The following is a 14,800-nucleotide window of genomic DNA, read 5'->3' as shown; positions in this document are numbered from 1 at the left end:
CACCGTTTGGAAAGTATTTTAAGGAACGTTTTTAGCTGTAGTGGGGGTGTTAATATTTTGCTGCGGGAATCTAGGAAAACACTTTACAAACCTCACTCCCCTCCTCCCCCTCCAAGCCTCCTATCAGGCCTCCTAAAATACATATTGTCGCTGGCAAGGAAATGACAACGGAACATCATTAAGCAATGATGACCCCCCCCCAAAGGAGAACATAGATTCCATCGTGAATGCCATGGCTTTTCATGAGCCATATGTGCTCGTCCGCATGTTTATAGAATCTTCATTAGTGAAGAGCCGTAATAGATAAGGGACTAAAATGTTAGCATCAATCGCTGAGATAAGGGCAAGTGTATGACCAGTCTACTTGACAATTCACAAGGGTCTGGGGCTGGGGAAAAGTGCGGCCGCCACACAGCTTCAGAAAGTGTCTAGCTTTTGGTTTTGCTCCCCTCCTCACTCCTCAGACTCTAATCGGACAAGACGTTCCTGGATCTCTGTTGGGTTTTCCCCCACCGGAGAAGGGAGCACATGCAAAATGTACTATTTTGGTGCCTTGGCTCTTTTGAATATCGTCTTCGTCCATCTGACCAACAGCAAACCTGTGGATGTTAGGAGCAGATTACTCACCGCGGGAAACTCTGCCGAACACTCTGGTGACCTTGGGAATATGGATGAAGAGGCCCCTTTCGACTTTCAGGCTTTCCTGGAGAATCTGAAAGCCGATTTCCTGAGGAACTTGAACTTATCAGAGATACCTTCACAGGAGAAGATGAAAGAGGAGCCACCCCAATTCATGATTGATTTGTACAATCGATATACCAAGGACAAGTCTTCCAGCCCCATATCCAACATTGTCCGTAGCTTCAGTCCTGAAGGTATGAGGGTTTTCTTCCGCAATGTGTGGGCTTGGTTTTCCCGGTGGGTAGGAATCCTGCAGTGGAATCCTTTGTGTGCCTACTCAAAAGTAAGTCCTATTAAGTTCAATGGATCTTACACTAAGTGTTTGTGAAATTGCAGCTGTGGTTACTTGCTCTATCAGCAAGCCTGATCGTTCTTCACGTTTAATTATATAATATAAAAGATGTTGTTTTCTTTTTAAATCAAGAAGAAATCAGATACCAGCAATAAACTGATAATGTAATTTAGGGCTGGCTTGTCAAAACATCTCTGGCACTCTGCCCCTGCCAACTGAACAGCCAGCCAACCCTTCTGAGTTTATTCCTGATGTCAATTGTCTCCCCAGTGAAGGTCCCTGTTTCTGGCAGTGGCCAAATCACGATACTTCAATAGGATTTTAAAATTAGCCCTAGTTTTCAAGAAATTGGGGTTGCCATACGTCTAGAATTTCAGCCGGGCTGTAATGTCCGGGGAAATTCCATGTCGAAGAGTAGATATTTTTGAGATTTTGTGGGGGGATGGGGGGACTTTGGGGAAAACTCAAAAACTCAACAGTGTTGCGCCCCCCCCCAAAAAAAAGCTCAGAACTTTGCCGAAAAACATTTTGCTCAATAACTTTTGTGTCCAGATTTTCAATTATTGAAATATGACAGCCCTATTAAATAAAAAACAACAACCCCAATCTGAGGTTTGAGCCCATCTTTATTTGCTATGCTTCAAGGGAGACCCAAAAATACTTTCCTCTTCGCACCAATGTGAAGACACCTTAGGGTGCTTTTTTTAAAAAGTGAAACTAATTAAAAGAACAGCAACTAGGACCACATTTCAGGAACAATTGTAGACGCCAGTTCCTGGGGGCCAAGGCACTTTGTCCCGTCCCCCCCAGTTTTTTTGGGTTTTTTGGTTTTGTTTTTTTGAGGACCTCCTCAATGTTCAGAGGATGTTCAGCTCCACTCCCTGACTCCTTGCATGCGATGTCAGCACATCGCGTTGGGCCCCCTCAACTGCCTTGAGAAGCTGGCACCCCTGGGAATGCTACCAGGAATAGAATTCAGATAGCAAAATAATTATGATTGTTAAGGTTATTGGTTTGTTTTGGTTCTGGTTATGTATTTTTTGTTTGCTCTCGTTTTGCATTACAGTGGTACCTCAGGTTACATACGCTTCAGGTTACAGACTCCGCTGACCCAGAAATCATGCTTCAGGTTAAGAACTTTGCTTCAGGATGAGAACAGAAATCGTGCTTCAACAGCACGGCAGCAGCAGGAGGCCCCATTAGCTAAAGTGGTGCTTCAGGTTAAGAACAGTTTCAGGTTAAGAATGGATCTCCGGAACGAATTAAGTACTTAACCCGAGGTACCACTGTATTATGATGTGAACCGCCCTGGTATCTTCAGATGAAGGGCAGTATATAAATTTCAATAATAATAATAATAATAATAATAATAATAATAATAAGGAGATAAAATGTGCTCAGCAATTCTATTTGCTTATGACCTTTACAAAGAGGAGCTCCAAAAGGGGCAGAAAGTTAAGTGGAAACTCTCTCTTCCCCCGCCCCCCAAAGTGCATGCCTTAATTACTCCCCTCATCCCTTGCCATGTCATGGCGCAGTCCTCATAGAAGGCCATTAGGTAAAGGTAAAGGACCCCTGGACAATCAAGTCCAGTCAATGGCGACTGTGGGGTTGCAGCGCTCATCCCGCTTTCAGGCCGAGGGAGCTGGTGTTTGTCCACAGACAGCTTTTCTGGGTCATGTGGCCAGCATGACTAAACAGCTTCCTGCGCAACGGCACACCGTGACAGAAACCAGAGCGCACGGAAACGCCGTTTGCCTTCCCACTGCAGCAGTACCTATTTATCTACTTGCACTGGTGTGCTTTCGAACTGCTAGGTTGGCAGGAGTTGGGACAGAGCAATGGGAGCTCGCCCCGTTGCGGGGATTCGAACCGCCAACCTTCCGATCAGCAAGCCCAAGAGGCTCAGTGGTTTAGACCACAGCGCCACCCGCGTCCCACAAGGAGGCCATTACTAGGTAAATGGAAGGAGGAGCAGAGAAATCAACCTGTGATTTCTTGGGCTTTATCCAGTTTGGCTGCTGAGTGTGCATGTGTTTGATTTGTGCCACAGTGAAGTCCTTCGCTGCTTGTTTATGGGCAGATAGCTGGCCAATAGTCTACCAAATGCTAGTGGTTAAGATATATAATTTGTTCTGTAGTGCCTGAAACTGATCCATGCTTTAAATTGGCGTGAGACTATGTATAAACTGGGATCAGGGCTGGCCTTACCATTAGACAGGATGGGACATTGGTCTCAGGCGGAAGATGTTGGAGAGCAGTGACAGTAGCCCTCAGCTGTTCCTCTTGAACCCCAAGGTGTTTCTCACTGTTGCGGAACACCACTTAGTATGTTGTATGGCTTCTCCTGGTTCTCTCTCCCCCCCCCAAAAAAATACCCTGCTGCCTCAAGCACAATGGAGGGTGCCATTGCTAGTACGGTTGGTGATTCTGCTGCCAGCCCAATTAACAGGCAATCAAACGTTTTGGGAAAACCATGGGCTTTTTTCATTGACACCCTCCCCACTTTCAGGGCAGGGAAGGGGGGCCCATTCATCCTGAAAGAAACAGAAGCCCATAACCTCCAGCAGTTCTCTGATGAAAATATTGTTGTTGTTGTTTAGTCGTTTAGTCGTGTCCGACTCTTCGTGACCAGAGCACGCCAGGCAGAAATGAACCTAAGGTTGGGATTGCTCCACCAATATTCCTTTTTGTTCTTGTTTAGTCGTTCAGTCGTGTCCAACTCTTCGTGACCCCCTGGACCAGAGCACGCCAGGCACTCCTGTCTTCCAATGCCTCCCGCAGTTTGGTCAACCTCATGCTAGTAGCTTCGCGAACACTGTCCAACCATCTCGTCCTCTGTCGTCCCCTTCTCCTTGTGCCCTCCATCTTTCCCAACATCAGGGTCTTTTCCAGGGAGTCTTCTCTTCTCATGAGGTGGCCAAAGTATTGGAGCCTCAGCTTCAGGATCTGTCCTTCCAGTGAGCACTCAGGGCTGATTTCCTTCAGAATGGAGAGGTTTGATCTTCTTGCAGTCCATGGGACTCTCAAGAGTCTCCTCCAGCACTGATGAAAATAGGGACATCCTATTCAATCGTGGTGGTGGTGATGATTATGATATTTATACCCCACCCATCTGAGTGAGTTACCCCAGCCACTCTGGGCAGCTTCCAACATACAGTGGACCCTCCGAATATGAATTAAATTCATTCCGGGGGTCCGTCTGCATCCTGAAAAGTCCATAGGCAGAGGCGCCACTTCTGCGCACACACATGGCGCGATTGAGTGCTTCTGCACATGCCGCATTCGTAACCTGAAAGTTACATATCCAGAGTGGTACGTAACTAGAGGGTCCACTGTATATAAAAACATAATAAAACATTTTTTAAAAAACTTTCCTATTCAGGGCTGCCTTCAGGTGCCTTCTAAAGGTTGTATAATTACCGTATTTTTTGCTCTATAAGACTCACTTTTTTCCTCCTAAAAAGTAAGGGGAAATGTGTGTGCGTCTTATGGAGCGAATGCAGGCTGCGCAGCTATCCCACAAGCCAGAACAGCAAGAGGGATTGCTGCTTTCACTGCGCAGCGATCCCTCTTGCTTTTCTGGCTTCTGAGATTCAGAATATTTTTTTCCTTGTTTTCCTCCTCCCAAAGCTAGGTGTGTCTTGTGGTCTGGTGCGTCTTATAGAGCGAAAAATACGGTACTTATTTCCTTGGCTTGGGGGCTGCATAACTCCATACCCTCCAACATTTCTCCAGTGAAAATAGGGACGTCCTAAGGAAAAGTGGGACATTCCAGGATCAAATCAGAAACCCAGGCGGCTTCTGTAAATCCGGGACTGTCCTAGGAAAATAGGGACACTGGGATGGTCTAGATCTCTCTCTCTTTACCAGGCAGTTTTCTTTTAATGCACTGAAATCATTCCACAACAATAGTAGATAGAGGCTTTAGATACTGAACCTCGCTGTCATAGTAGGTCTGTTAGAAATATGAAAAGAATCCCTTATTTCACCCATAAAATGTTGTCTACTGGCTGCAAGCAGATTATTTGCTACTATTTTGATTTACATGAGAACTTGTAGCACCACCAGCAGCAAGCCATAAATTAAGATGCAGGTATAAGACCTATTCCTAACAACAACAACAACAACAACAACAACAACAACCACCACCACAACAACAATCAGTGCTTTTTTCTTAAAAAAATGTTTAGGGGTACTTTCATTTTCTTACTCATATTGAAATACTGCCCCTCAATGAGGCCAAACTTAGATTCACAAAATATTTAAGGGTATGCGTACCCCTGTGTCCCCCCCAGAAAAAAACAATGATGATCATGATGATAATTATAATGGTGGTGGTGATATTATTTTATATTTTATATTATTTTATATATTTTATATTTTATATTTTATATTTTATATTTTATATTTTATATTTTATATTTTATATTTTATATTTTATATTTTATATTTTATATTTTATATTTTATATTTTATATTTTATATTTTATATTTTATATTTTATATTTTATATTTTATATTTTATATTTTATATTTTATATTTTATTTGTACCCCGCCCAACTGACTGGGTTGCCTACGTTTCATATCTCCCACCCCGCAATAACAGAGAGCTCTGGTAACAATGCTTATCAATTTTCTCCCACAGATATTGCCTCAGGGGAAATGGACCCCTTTCAGAAATACATCTTGCTTTTCAACGTCTCCATCCCATGGCATGAAGAAGTCACCAGAGCTGAGCTTCGGATCCACACTTCTTGTCAGGAGGAGGCAGATTGTTTCTCTCGCCTTCAGGGAAAGGTGGTCATCTACGGCAGTCTAGGAGGGGATCCTTGGGAGAAACCAAATGATGATGCCCAATCTTTCCTAGTCTCCAAAGAAATCCACGAATGTGGCTGGGTGATGTTTGATATGTCTGGCACTGTGAAAAGATGGGTCAAGGCGGAGAAAGCAAGGACTACCAGCCAGCTACAGATCACCGTGGAAAATCATGTTCAGAGGGAGCCCACCTGTGGGAAACCGCGCATCAGTGTAACAGCCGAGTCCAACCGTTTGCCCTTGCTGATAGTGTTTTCCAACGATAACGGCAACAGAATCAAGGAGAACCACAAGGAACTTCGGGAAATGATGGCACACGAACAGGAGAGCGTGCTTAAGAACGACACTGTTCACAAGCAGAATGCGTTGCCTGTCGGCGGAACCCACCGTTCTTCATCTAGAAGCAAACGCAGCGTTGAAAGCAACCACTGTCGGAGAACATCTCTTCACGTCAACTTCAAAGAAATTGGCTGGAATTGGATCATTGCGCCCTCGGATTATGAGGCGTTTGAGTGCAAAGGGGGATGCTTCTTTCCTTTGACTGATAACGTCACCCCGACTAAACACGCTATCATCCAGACCTTGGTGCACTACAAGAACCCCAAGAAAGCAGCCAAGGCTTGTTGTGTTCCCACCAAGCTGGAAGCCATTTCCTTGCTTTACAATGACGATGCCGGGACACCCACTCTGAAATACCAGTACGAAGGGATGAAGGTAGCAGAATGTGGCTGCAGGTAGGAGAGCAGAGGACCTCTCCTTCATAACTGAACCAAGCGGTGGAAATATCTCTGCGGATATTTCATAGAACAGCTCTTGTTGGAAATAAATGGCTGAGTATGCGGACGGTTGTCTTCCAAGCTGACACCTACTTTTCTCTCTCTCAAGAGACAGACAGACACACAGATAGAGAATCTGAGACCAAAACTGAAAAATTGGAACAGCTACAGCTTCTCTTAGGCCTATTGCATTAGCAGGTCCCCTCAATGCCCACCCATGGTATTGCAAATGTGTCTAGTAGTATTTGAGTTTGATGCATCTCACAGTCCATGCTAGATCTGCTTAGGACACTGGCCACCTGATCCACATGCCTTCATGAACTTCTAATTGTGCCTTTTTGCGGTGTCTCTTCATTCTTCCTGAGGCTGAGCATGGAAATATTGGCAATTTGAGGCAGTAGTCTTACGAAACATTTCGTTTTGTCATCATGTCCGTTGCGTTGTAACCATGTTCCTTCCCATTTTCCTTTCTCCGTGGTCTACATACTGTGTCTAAGCCCATATAATACCATCTCCCCTCTTTTGTTTTCCAGAATATTGACGTTTTCTTGTTTCAAATTATTATTTCTCCCGTTTGCCAGATAGTAATAAAAGATACACTTAGCAGCTTGGAATTCTGCAGCACTTTAACCCAAAGGGGAGCTGTTGAGACGGCAAGTACAAAGTCTTTAAAATTTTGTCAACAAGCTATTTGGCAGAGAAGAGGAGCGAAGGTGAGGGAAATTAATTTAATTTATTACCCACACTTTGCCCTAAGGCATAGCTGTCAACTTACAGATTTGAAAATAAGGGACCAGCAGCCTCGAAAATAAGGGCTCAGCAGACAAAATAAGGGATTTTCCAAGCACAGGTATGTTCAATTTCTGAGCCAGCCCCTCCGAGCCAAAGGCAGAAAGCCCAGCCAGCAGCCAAACGAAGCCTCAAGCGGTGGTTCCCACAGTGCAGCAACCCGGCAAAGGGGATGCAGCAAGGAAAACCACCGTCACCTCTCCGCTGGGAAGCGCTGAGCAAAGGCGAGTCCCCAGGCAACGCGGCCGATTTGATCGGCACAAGGCATGCAAGCTCCACCCCCCAGTCGTTCTTAGACTCCTTATTGGGTGAGCAACGCAGCCAAGCAACACAGTTGGAGCCTCCCTCCTCCCTAGCCGGCAGGGAGGGAGAGAGAGGAGCTGCTTCCTTTGAAACCCAGGAAATTAAAGGTACATCATCAATAAGGGACAGCAGCGGACACGGCGCTGGGATAAGGGAGTTTCCCACCAAATAAGGGACGGTTGACAGCTATGCCCTAAGGTCCTAAACTGTGGCTGCAGAGACTGGTAACTCATAACTGCTGCTTCTTGTGTTGTTGTTTTTTGCTGCATTAGCAGCACTGAAGTGGCCTCCCTGGGGTGCAAGCCTGGGCAGTGTGTCTGGGGGTCTTGGGCTGCTCAGACAACAGGACCCACCACTCTCGGCCTTGCTGATGTGGTCCAAAGGAAAGCAGAGCAATATGCTTGGCATCAGTTAGGCTGCAGGAGTTGCCAAAAGGAGGCACGCAAGGTGCCATCCAACAATCTTAGGCGCTCCACTCTGGGTTTGTGTAGGGCCTACTCCCTTTCTTCTCCCAGAGATATCTGTCAGGAGTGCGTGAAGGAGCCAGGCCCTGTGACTGGTAAGGCTTCACAGGACTGCGGCTTTCCTGAGTTTGTTCTGAAGAGGCAAGGCGCGGCCGTACAGGTGAGGCTGATTGGTAACTCACAGCACCTTGTAGCAAGAGCTGGGAAGGGATATAAGGTCAGCATTTCCCTTTGGATCTTGGCCACAGCAACACGCTTCCTGCCTCGCTGCGTTTGGCTTCTTGAGTCCTGGTTTCCAGACCCTCGGACCCTTGGCTTCCTGACTCCTGGCTTCTTGTTCCTGCTCCCACCCCACCGTCTTGCCCCCGGTCCCAACATTCTCCGCCAGGACTTCGATCACAAGGCAGTGGAGGTTTAGGACCAGAGTTTACCCTCTACTAGATGGTTTGCCTTCCCAGATGTATGAGCTCCATCTGCCCCTCACTTCCGTCTAAAACAGGCATCCCTGACCTTCGGCCCTCCAGATGTTTTGGACTACAATTCCCATCACCCCTGACCACTGGTCCTGTTAGCTAGGGATCATGGGAGTTGTAGGCCAAAACATCTGGAGGGCCACAGGTTGGGGATGCCTGGTCTAAAAGCATGTGCTGAAAAGGCCGCCTTGACCTCTTGGTCTCGTCCACTCAATCCACCAGAGCCTGTCTTTGCATGCAACTCATTGGCTACTCTCAGCTGGTTTTGGTGGCCAGTGGAAGCCGTTCCACAGGATGTCCCATGTGGACAGCTTCTAGGTGCCACAGGTGAGAGACGGGTGCAGGGTGGGGACCAAAGGTACACAAACTCTCCCAGAATAAGCACGATGCGTCCCCACCAGAACAATTTAAAACGCGGCATTCGGGGCAACTTATGATGACCCAAATGTTGTTGTTTAATTGTGTCTGACTCTTCGTGACCCCATGGACAAGAGCACGCCAGGCACTCCTGTCTTCCACTGCCTCCCGCAGTTTGGTTAAACTCCTGCTGGTAGCTTCGAGAACACTGTCCAACTATCTCGTCCTCTGTTGTCCCCTTCTCCTTGTGCCCTCCATCTTTCCCAACATCAGGGTCTTTCCCAGGGAGTCTTCTCTTCTCATGAGGTGGCCAAAATATTGGAGCCTCAGCTTCAGGATCTGTCCTTCCAGTGAGCACTCAGGGCTGATTTCCTTCAGAATGGATAGGTTTGATCTTCTTGCAGTCCATGGGACTCTCAAGAGTCTCCTCCAGCACCAGAATTCAAAAGCATCACCAAAATAGGATGGGTCTTAAAATAGGCATGCCAGGCATTTGCCTTTTGAACTTCTGAGGGTGGTGGAGTTACCAAAAGTCCTCTGCCCCAGGGCTGAGCTTAACACCTGAGAGGGTCTGTGGGGAAGGAGGGCCTGAGTCGTTTAGGGCTTTAAACATTAACCCCATTGAATTGGGTCCAGAAACAAACTGGAGTGATGTGAGATCTAAATGTAGCCCCTTCCAAGCAGCCCTGCTCCCCCTTCCAAGTAGTCAACCACCACAATTTTTAGGTTTTAAGGACCTAAAGCTGAGGTCTGGCAGCTGGACCAGGGAGGGGAACAGCATGCAAAAGCACATCATGAAGATACTGAGCACTTAACCCAGCAATGTGTGCAGAAACCTTCTTACGCCCATGTCGTAGTGTCCTCTAGGTGCATCGGGGCATAGTACATTTGTAACTGTACTTTGAATAAAAATTAATGAATGTATACTTCTCTGTATTCTTTAGAATCCACCACCGAACTGGGAGGCCAGGCAGCTGTGGTTTTTCATTCTCCCTTCCTCCTTCCTTTTGACAGCTTTCTCTCCCAGCTGCAGTAGTAGGGAGGAGGACTGTGTGACATAGTGGTTAGAGCAGACTTTCTCAACCTTTGATCCCTAGAGGTTGTTGGACTATAACGCCCATCATTCCTAGCCAGTATGGCCAGTGGTCAGGAACTGATGGGAAATGGAGTTCAAGAACACCAGGAAACCCAAAGCTGAGAAAAGTTGGGTTAGAGTGTCAGGCTAGCACCTGGGAAACAAAGATTCATAATCGCCATTCAGCCATGAAGCAACTTTGGGCCAGCCACTCACTTTCAGCCTAACCTACCTCACAGGGTTGTCGTGGGGATTAAATGAGGAGAGGAAGAACCACTTTGAAGTCCTGGGAGAAAAAGGGAATAATATGAATGCAATCAATCAATCAATCAATCCACAGCGGCTTTTCTGCTGCTGCAGTATTTTTTGCTCCATAAGACACACTTTATTCTTCCTAAAAAGTAAGGGGAAATGTCTGTGCGTCTTATGGAGCGAATGTGTGGTCCCTGGAGCTGAATTGCCCAGGGGCAAAAAGCAGATCATGCTCTTTTTTTTTTAAAGAGGGGAGTGGTGTCGAAACAAAGCTGCTGATCATTTGCCGATTGGGGAGAGAGATAAGGGACGCTAGAGATAAAGGAGGCTGCCTGGGAGGGGGGAGGTAAAGACAGCAAACTCGCAAAGGGGGGAAACAGGAAGACTAAAGCAATAAGGAGAGAAATGAGAAGAAAAGGAGGAGGAAAAAACTGCTCCAGCTAAGACACTAAGGCAAACAAGAGGGAAGGGAGTGTTAAAAGGAAACAGCTGATCAGTGGGATCCAAAGGGAGATAAGGGACCCTAGCGGAGGCTGCCTGGGAGGGGGAAGGTAAAAGCCCATGGATCCTCAGGATTTTTGCATTGGGTCACCCCAAATTCACCATCAGATCACATGTCTGTGGCCACAGCATGAACCACAAAAATCATACATCCACCATTTCGTTCAGAATATTTTTTTTTCTTGTTTTCCTCCTCTAAAAACTAGGTGTGTCTTATGGTCAGGTGTTTCTTATGGAGCGAAAAATACGGTAACTCGACCACAGAGACTGGGGAGAAATTCAGTTTGGTGTGCCTTTTAACATCCTTTGAAATTTGCGCCTCTCCAAATTTTGCAACCAACCCAAACATCTGCACAAAAATGCATTTATGAGGGGGGAAAGTGTGTACAGAGTTGCATATATTTCTGAAAATAAACTACTAAAGGCATTCTGCTAGGAAGCATCAGTTGCCCAGATGTGTATAAGCAGATAAAACGTGCCCTAAAATGCTGAAAAATTGTTGTGAGGACTTGTTTTTTTAAAAAAATAAATAAATAAAACAAAATTGTAAATTGATGTGGAAACCTGGAAAACTAAATTTAAGATTGGGAAAAAATGGGAAACTGAAAGCTAACAGATTCTCCCATCCCTACTTAGGAATCTTAATTGCTATTGTTCTTTCTCAGTTTTCAGGTATGTCCTGCAGAGGGATAAAAAGGGAATTTAAAGCTAAGGACAACCAGGCTCAATGAGGCTGAACAAAGCTAGAAAACCATGCCAGAGACTCAAATTCCCTAAAATTACATACTAAGACCAAAATGTCTGTCAAAGCAAATGGAGAGAGGGGCATGTTGGGTAAAATGCAGTTTTCTAGTGCGTAAATAAAATATTTTTCTGCCTCTTCTCTCTCATAAAGTACTTGAAAGATGAACTGTCATCAATACCACCAGAGCAATCCTCTACATGTTTCTCAAAAGTGTCCCATAGAGCTCTGTGGAATTTACCCCCTGGTAAACTGTAGTTCAAAATATAGTACAGCTCCTAAAACAAGCATGTCCACAGTATATCACCACCCTTAAAAAGCAATCTCAGAGGTCAAAGGATTTCAACTAATTGCCTAAAGCAGTGAATGAACCAGATGGATCACACTTTGAATGTAGTCAAAACAAAACAAATTCCTTCCAGTAGCACCTTAAAGACCAACTAAGTCAGTTCTTGGTATGAGCTTTTGTGTGCATGCACACTTCTTCTGTAACTTTGAATGTAGTTCCACTGGGGTCGTGTGGCAGAATAGGAAAAAATGGCCTTTGCCACCACAGGTATTGCAGAGTCCTCGAGGGCTAAAACCACTGCTCAGTGCCTCAGGCTTCCATTCTTCCTAGTGACTTCCTTTTCATGGTCACCAGGGCCACATCTTCTGTAATCCTGTATGCCTCTATTTTTACCCCTTTATGAGACACATCCGAGTGATAAGAAGCAGAGTCGGAGACTCCTAAGGCATAACTCCATCTGAGGAACAGACTCTTTTATCTCCACACTCAAAGCACCGAGCTTTCTAACATTTCCATTCACAAATCCTCAGGTGACCAGTCAAATCACACAGAGAGGCCATCGTCGTAAGAACACACACCCATCAGCAAAAAAAACAAGGAGGGAGGGGTGTTTCTTTATTTGTTTATTTAAAGGATGCATTTTAAAACCCTGATATCTGGATTCTTTTCCCTTTTTTGTCCAGGGCCCCATTCAAAGCAGGTAGCGAAGAAGAAAAATTAAGAATGGTCAGATAAAATAAACGTAAGCACGTAAACGTATTTTGTGCTCAGCCGGTAATTGTGTCTGAATACAGCAGCAGTCCTCAGTGACCTTCATTGACACAGAGGGCTTAGATTAGAGAAGGGGTACAATACTTAACGTTTATTTATTGGGACAAACGTCAAGTTCTGCACTTGGGCAGGAATAACCAAGTGCTAAAATATAAGACGGGGCACACCTGGCTTGCTTAGAATCATAGAATTGTAGAAGTGGAGGAGACCCCAATCATCATCTAGTCCAGCCCCCCCCCCCAATCCAGAAATCACAACTAAATAATCTCTGACAGGTGGCCACCCAACTTCTGTTTAAAAACCTCCAAGGAAGGAGAGTCCACCATCTTCTGAGGCAGTCCATTCCTCTGGCGCAGCTCTTACTTTCAGAAAGTTCCTCCTAATGTTTAGTTGGAATCCCCTTTCTTGTAATTTGAATCAATATCAATCAATAGGAGTATAGCATCTAGATCAAGGGAAGTAATAGTGCCACTGTATTCCGCTCTGGTCAGACCTCACCTGGAGTACTGTGTCCAGTTCTGGGCACCACAGTTCAAGAAGGACACTGACAAACTGGAACGTGTCCAGAGGAGGGCAACCAAAATGGTCAAAGGCCTGGAAACGATGCCTTATGAGGAACGGCTAAGGGAGCTGGGCATGTTTAGCCTGGAGAAGAGGAGGTTAAGGGGTGATATGATAGCCATGCTCAAATATATAAAAGGATGTCATATAGAAGAGGGAGAAAGGTTGTTTTCTGCTGCTCCAGAGAAGCGGACACGGAGCAATGGTTCCAAACTACAAGAAAAAAGATTCCACCTAAACATTAGGAGGAACTTCCTGACAGTAAGAGCTGTTTGACAGTGGAATTTGCTGCCAAGGAGTGTGGTGGAGTCTCCTTCTTTGGAGGTCTTTAAGCAGAGGCTTGACAACCATATGTCAGGAGTGCTCCGATGGTGTTTCCTGCTTGGCAGGGGGTTGGACTCGATGGCCCTTGTGGTCCCTTCCAACTCTATGATTCTATGATTCTATGAATCCATCCGTTCAGTCCTACTTTCCACAGCAGGAGAAAACAAGCTTGCTCCATCTTCCTTGTGACAGCCCTTGAGATATTTGAAGATGGAGATCATATCTCCTCTCATTCTCCTCTTTTCCAGGCTAAACATACCCAGCTCCCTCAACCGTTCCTCATAAGGCTTGGTTTCCAGGCCCTTGATCATCTTGGTCACCCTCCTCTTTACATGTTCCAGTTTGTCAACATCCTTCATAAATTGCAGTGCCCAGAATTGGACACAGTATTCCAGGTGTGGTTTGGCCAAGGCAGAATAGAGCAGGAATATTATTTGACCTGGACACTATGCTTCTGTTGAAGCAGCCTAGACTAGCATTAGCTTTTTTTCTTCTGCTGCTGCATCGCACTGTGGACTCATGTTAAGCTTGTGTTCTACCAAGACCCTGTGACCTTGGAGAAAAAGGGTAGAATATGAATGTACTACCAGCAAGCCAGGGACGCGGGTGGCACTGTGGTCTAAACCACAGAGCCTAGGACTTGCCAGTCAGAAGGTCAGCGGTTCGAATCCCCATGGCAGGGTGAGCTCCCGTTGCTCGGTCCCTGCTCCTGCCAACCTAGCAGTTTGAAAGCATGTCAAAGTGCAAGTAGATAAACAGGTACCACTCCGGCGAGAAGGTAAACAGCATTTCCGTGCGCTGCTCTGGTTCGCCAGAAGTGGCTTAGTCATGCTGGCCACATGACCCAGAAGCTGTACGCCAGCTCCCTCGGCCAATAAAGCAAGATGAGAGCCACAACCCTAGAGTCGTCCGTGACTGGACCTAACAGTCAGGGGTCCCTTTACCCTTTACCAGCAAGCCAAGTTTCCCCCATCTTGTATTTTTGCAGCTGGTTCTTCCTGCCTAAGTGCAGAACCTGACACTGAAGAAGAAGAAGAGAAGAGTTTGGATTTGATATCCCGCTTTATCACTACCCTAAGGAATCTCAAAGCGGCTAACAATCTCCTTTCCCTTCCTCCCCCACAACAAACACTCTGTGAGGTGAGTGAGGTTGAGAGACTTCAGAGAAGTGCAACTAGCCCAAGGTCACCCAGCAGCTGCATGTGGAAGAGCAGAGAATCGAACCCGGTTCACCAGATTATGAGTCCACTGCTCTTAACCACTACACCACACTGGCTATTGAAATTCCTTTTGTTAGTTTTGGCCCATTTCTCCATTCTGTGATGATCATC

General features: G+C 45.9%; 1 protein-coding gene across 1 annotated transcript; it reads left to right on the top strand.

Annotated features, from left to right (window-relative positions):
• The first annotated feature begins 392 nt into the window (after positions 1-392).
• On the top strand, positions 393-7,177 carry GDF2 (growth differentiation factor 2). The gene is made up of 2 exons (XM_081864380.1): positions 393-875; positions 5,623-7,177. Exons 1-2 carry the CDS (start codon positions 536-538, stop codon positions 6,528-6,530), a joined length of 1,248 nt encoding a protein of 415 aa, XP_081720506.1. The 5' UTR covers positions 393-535; the 3' UTR covers positions 6,531-7,177.
• Positions 7,178-14,800: the final 7,623 nt, after the last annotated feature.

Source organism: Podarcis erhardii (assembly GCF_964252035.2).
Source record: "Podarcis erhardii genome assembly, chromosome: 5".
NCBI lineage: Eukaryota > Metazoa > Chordata > Lepidosauria > Squamata > Lacertidae > Podarcis > Podarcis erhardii.
Note: the sequence above shows the minus strand (reverse complement) of the source record. Positions and strands in the feature narration are given on the sequence as shown.